The 6,064-nt window shown below is 39.7% G+C and overlaps 1 protein-coding gene across 1 annotated transcript in view; it reads right to left on the reverse strand.

Moving 5' to 3' along the window:
* The window catches only part of SECISBP2L (SECIS binding protein 2 like), a 61,437-nt gene extending 55,753 nt beyond the window's left edge, over nucleotides 1-5,684 (reverse strand). The window contains exon 1 of the mRNA XM_025883943.2: nucleotides 5,422-5,684. Within this exon, the coding sequence (XP_025739728.1) occupies nucleotides 5,422-5,445 (24 nt within the window). The 5' untranslated portion in view covers nucleotides 5,446-5,684. The remainder of the gene's footprint in view (nucleotides 1-5,421) is intronic.
* Between the last annotated feature and the right edge of the window lie 380 nt (nucleotides 5,685-6,064).

The following is a 6,064-nucleotide window of genomic DNA, read 5'->3' on the forward strand; positions in this document are numbered from 1 at the left end:
AAGCAACAGAAAAAAAACACCCACTTAAAATCAAAACTGAAGTAGAACATAATAAGGCACTCTCCCACAGTGAAATTTCAGTATGTACCACACACCTACAGAAAAAATATGCCCATGGAAACCCTCTACATCCTGTGTATATTAAAGTAAAAATACAATATATCAAACATTAAGATATTTTACATCTCATGGCAAAAGAAAAATAAATGTCTTCCAAAGGAAAAAATGACTAATGCTTAAAAGACACTTGCTGGCTGTATTGTTTTTGATTGGAATGACTTATACTGAAAGTAAACACTTGACAAATCAATTGCAGTAGTTATACATGTAAGTTTTGCAAGACTTCAGAAAATACTGAGAAAAAAAGTCAAATTAGTTAACTGAGACTGCGCACTTGATTTACTATTCAAATCTCTTCCTCTTTTCTTAAAACAGATTATACCTAATCCTATTAAAACCTGATGGTACTTTTCTAAAACTTAATACTGGTTTTTGGATTATCTAATTTATTAATTTTGGGTTTTATATTTCTTTTCTTCTCTTGCTTTGATAGGGTTTTCCTGCTAACTTTTAGCTCTGGACACTTGATTTTTATTTACCTTTTAAAATGTTTAATAATGAAAGTATTTATGACTATGCATTTGCCTCAGAGTATAGCTTCAGCCACATCCCACAGGTTTTCATATGTATTACTTTTTCAATAACCCATAATTCCACTTTTTTATTTCCTCTTGATCAAGAGCTTAGGAAAAATGCCTTTTTAAATTTCCAAAGGTCAGGGTGGCTGGGTGGCTCAGTCGCTTGAGTGTCCAACTCTTGGTTTTGGCTCAGGTCATGGTCTTGGGGTCCTGGGATCCAGTACCACATTGGGCTCCCTGCTCAGCAGGGAGTCTGCTTCCCCTCTCTCTCCCTCTGCCCCACCCCCCACACTCTCGCCACCAAATAAAGAAATCTAAAAAAAAAAAAAAAAGTTAAATTTCCAAAGGTTATTTTACTTTCTTTTTGATTAGAAAAGTATAATTTTTAAAACCTGTTAAATCATTTATTATAATCATTAAGGCCAACTACAAGTATTATTAAATAATAAATGTTTTATAGTAACTTATTTAGAATATATTTAGTTTGCAATACTATTTGAAGTTTATCAATTTAAAGGAAAGAATTATAAGCCAGATGATTTTGTATCTTTATTGGTGAACAGCACTTTGCATGAAGTCATATGTATTTGTTCCATGTTTGCTTTTCTAAGAGTTAAAGACATTGGTGATTAATAGGTTTTTTAATTTTTTTTACATTTTTTATTTTTATAAATATTTTTTATTTAAATTCAATTAACATATAGTAGTATTGGTTTCAGAGGTACAGGCCTGTGATTCATCAGTCTTATACAATACCCAGTGCTCATCACATCACATGCCCCTCCTTAATGTCCACCACCCAGTTACCCCATCCCTCCACCCCCCTCCCCTCCAGCAAACCTCAGTTTGTTTCCCATGATTAAGAGTCTCTTACGGTTGGTCTCCCTCTCTGGTTTCGTCTTGTTTTATTTTTTCCTCTCTTCCCCTATGATCTTCTGTTTTGTTTCTTAAATTCCATATTATCAGTGAGATCATATAATTGTCTTTCTCTGATTGACTTATTTCACTTAGCATAATAACCCTTTAGTTCTATCCATGTCATTGCAAACGGCAAGATTTCATTTTTTAAAAACTTTATTTATTTATTTATCTATTTATTTGACAGAGAGAGAGAGAGAGAGAGAGAGAGAGCACAAGAAGGGGGATCAGACAGAGGGACAGGGAGAAGCGGGCTCCCTGCTCGGGGCTCGATCCCAGGACCCGGGGATCATGACCTGAGTCGAAGATGGCCGCTTAACTGACTGAGCCACCCAGGTGCTCCAAAATTTCATTTTTTGCTGCATAATATATATATTACACATCTTCTTTATCCATTCATCTGTCAGTGGACATCTAGGCTCTTTCCATAGTTTGGCTACTGTGGACATTGCTGCTATAAACACTGGGGTGCAGGTGCCTCTTCAGATCACTACAGTTATATCTTTGGGCTAAATATCCAGTAGTGCAATTGCTGGGTCGTAGGGTAGCTCTACTTTCAACTTTTTGAGGAACCTCCATACTGTTTTCCAGAGAGGCTCCACCAGCTTGCATTCCCACCAACACTGTAGTAGAGTTCCCCTTTCTCCACGTCCTCACCAATATCTGTTGTTTCCTGACTTGTTAATTTTAATGATTCTGACTGGTGTGAGGTGGTATCACATTGTGGTTTTGATTTGTATTTCCCTGATGTCAAGTAAAGAACTTATCTAGGGGCACCTGGGTGGCTCAGTCGGTTAAGCATCTGCCTTCAGCTCAGGCCATGATCCCAGGGTCCTGGGATTGAGTACCACATCCAGCTTCTTGCTCAGCAGGGAGCCTGCTTCTCCCTCTGCCTGCCACTCCCCCTGCTTGTGTTCTCTCTCTCTCCCTCTCTCTCTCTGACAAATAAAATCTTTAAGTGAACTTACCTAATGTTAACATTCTAAAAATTAAGCCAATGTTTAAATTATTTGATAATACAAAATATACTGTAAACTTCAAGTGTTTTGTCACTTCTAAGGCTATTGTTCATTTTTAAAAAATGTCTCAAAACACTGTCTTAAATTTCCTAAAAATAGAAACATTAAGCCTTTATGAACAAATAAACTCCATGACTTATTTTTCACATCCCTTTACACCAACTTTCCCCCCTCAAGGACCAAAAAAAAAAAACATTATACCAAGTAATAACTGTTCTTAGAACATCTAACTCTGGCAATTAAAATTAAATTACTTGTTTTGATTTAATACAGTCTTGCTAAAAGAGAATACCCCTGAGATCCTCTTTTGGTTATAACATTCTTTCAAATAGTCACTACTGCAATTAAGACTATTATCTAGCATGTATTCCAGTAACTTACTTTTTATAATCTTGATCAACATATATACAATTTATCCTTTTATCAAAGATTTTATTTTTTAAAAGAGCAATATGAATGCCTTCAGGCAAAACATGCTTAGATTTTTTTTTTTTTAAGTTACACTTGTGCAAAACTCCAAGGATTTCAATTAGGTTAACATGAAATGCACAGTTTGTATGAAGTACTATTTTTTTAAAAAATCAAATTTCTATAAATTGCTAATCACTACAAGATTATGAGTAAGTTTTAACGCTGTAGGCATTCCCCAAAATTCTGAATATAAGCCAACATATTTAAAATGAAAAAACAAACATTTTGTGAGGGAAAATGGAAATCCACATATCACATATATTTTTAATGACTTTTACCTATCTAAATTCACTTCATTAGTAAATATATAAAAGTGTACTCCAAATAACCTGGAAAAGCCATTACATTACTCTATGGTATAGTGGAAACAATGAAGAACTTCACAAGGTGGAGAAAGCTCAGTTCTGGCCCCTAATCTACCATTAAATTAATGGTTCTTAGCCTTTTTTCAGTGATAGATTCCTTTGAGAATATGATGAAAATAATGGAGTCTTGCCCCAGAAAAATGCTAATATAAAATGAAGCACACTCCTTCCAGGTCATCCATGGACCCCCGAATTAACTGTCTTCAGCCTAAACAAGGCAAAGCAGCATCACTTTTCTGTATCTAGGTTTCTTCTGAGTATGTAGCAGGTGGGAAGAGAGGGTGGTTAGAATTATTCTCTTATTTAAGGTTAGGCTGAGGAAGAGGCAGGAGGTACTAAAATGAAAAAAGGAAGAAATTCTTCAACGGAAAACCTACATTCATGATTTTTTTCCAATCCTTACATTTCTACAAGGTTTTAATAGGTTGTGGACTTCGGAAAGATGTAGGATGAAAGAGGAATAGGTTCTCTAGTTTAAATAATCTGCTCACAGCACTTGCTGTTAAGATAACCACACACAAATAGCTATGCTAAATAGTTAATTATATTTCCTTTAAGATGAAAGGAACCATAAGTATACATATGGTAGCATTACTGGTTACAGTTTTGGCATCATGATGAAGGACCAGAGTTTAACCTTTTCATTAGTGACACATATACAAGAAAATTGTTCAAGAAAATTTCCTATTCAATTGTCAGACTTTGAAATTAAAGGCATTTCTGATAGATGCCTTAAAATTTTTTTTCATTAGATTGGATATAGCCTGTATATAGAATACTCTGGGTCACTAGAAAGCCAAGAGGCTCTGATCGATTTTGCTTTGGTAAATCCACGTATTATCTCATAAAAGTCATCTGTGTTTTCAAATTCATATTCTCATAATTTTTTAAATTAAAGGTTTTGTAAAAAAATAAATATACGCAACTAGGAATCCGCCTGCTAAAAGAGCCAGATTTCAAAATCAAAATTGCCTCTGACTAGCTACATAAATACATATATACAGGAATTTGGAAATCTTGTCTCATTTCCTCAGATACTAATTATCCATTTGTAAAACAGGCAAATCACTGTTTTTTTTTTCTCCTTCATCTATTTGCCTAGCTCAACACTGGGCAAAGCCTTCAAATGAAGAGAATGCATAGCGAATAAACTTCGATTTCATCAAATTTTAAGTCGTTTCATAGAGGGCTCAAGGATGGAAAATACTAACACTTTGCGGGGGGGGGACAGCTTATTTTGGATTATTATTTACATTTTTATCATCCCTGCCTCCCAGTAACTACTCGCATGGATAACGAAGAATTTAATACAATTAAAACCAAAATAGAATACTAATGGAACTACTCTGAATATGAAAACAGTCTCGGAAATGCATTCATACTTCGGATCCACATTCTTAAAATATAAGCTCAATTTTTCAAAAACACTAATTTTTGCAAAATAATTGGACAGAAAGACAGGGGAAACCCATAGTATTTCATACCTTAAAGGAAACACCTCCCTAAAACCACTGCAAAAAACAATGCTCTGCTCAACGGAACGTTGATCTAAAAAAACCCATAACCCCCCTGGCTCTATAGTTATCACACATTCTCTGACAGTCTTTCTGGGTGAGAAGCCTTCGAAAGCCTTGCCACCTTGAAAACACATTCCAGAACTAAAGGGGGGGGGAGGTTACTCGCTGGAAGTTATAAACCCTCCTCTCAGGCAAGCACTGACAACTTGGGAGTCCTCTGGCCCCTAACGCCAAACCACAGAGGAGGGGCAAAAACGAGTCCCCAGCCCGGGGGAGGGGGTAACCAGGGCTGGAAAAGCCCCCGTCCTCCGAGACAGCAACTGGAACAATGCAGGAGTGGGGCGCCGCCAGGCTCTCCGGCGAGGGGAGTCAGCTCCCGCAGGAACCCAAGGGCTCCGGCGGTCCAGGCCCACACTCAAGAGACCACGGCCCCTCCGGAGGAAGCGGCGACCCCCAGCACCCGGCCCGGCCGGCCCAGCCCGAGCCCGCGTACCTGGTCAGTGGGGGCTCGGTCCATGGCGCCTGCAGCCGCAACGGGCCTGCGTTAGTCGGTGTGGAAAGCGCCTCGGGCCGCTTTCTCCATGGCCCCCCGCTCAAGTCGAGACAGGGCTCAGGACCTCCGCCCCTATCTGGCTGGCCCCGATGCAGAGTCCGGCTACGCCACTGACCGAGGGGGTGGCTCCAGCCCCGGGAGAAGAAGGAGGCGGTGGCAGCTTCGGGGAGGGATCATCTGGGACGGAAGCCGAGGAGGGCCCAAATAGGCGGCGGTAGTAGTTGAAAATGGCGGCTCGCGGAAGGGAAAGGGGGGAGGGGCCGAGAGGGGGCGTGGGCGGAGTGACAGCAGACGTCCTGAGCAGGTGGGAGCGGGAGCCTCCGCTGGCTGACCCGGAGGCTGAGGCCAAGTGGAGGTTCCTGTAAGCAGGTGCCCCAAGCCACTCTGCGCTTTGAGCCGGACTTAACTGTCCCTTTGGACTGTTAAACTAAGGAGGGTCGGGCCACTTGGGACACAGAACACCCGGGTTCCAGTCTTCAGGGACCTCAGAGACTACTTCATTATTACAATCACCCCTAAGTAATGTTGGAAGAGCTTTTAGCTGCCCATTGTACATAGCGATCCCTCCTTATGTTATCTAGCT

This window comes from Callorhinus ursinus, unplaced genomic scaffold (genome assembly GCF_003265705.2).
Source record: "Callorhinus ursinus isolate GAN/ISIS: 27379988/994484 unplaced genomic scaffold, GSC_fseal_2.0 scaffold25, whole genome shotgun sequence".
NCBI lineage: Eukaryota > Metazoa > Chordata > Mammalia > Carnivora > Otariidae > Callorhinus > Callorhinus ursinus.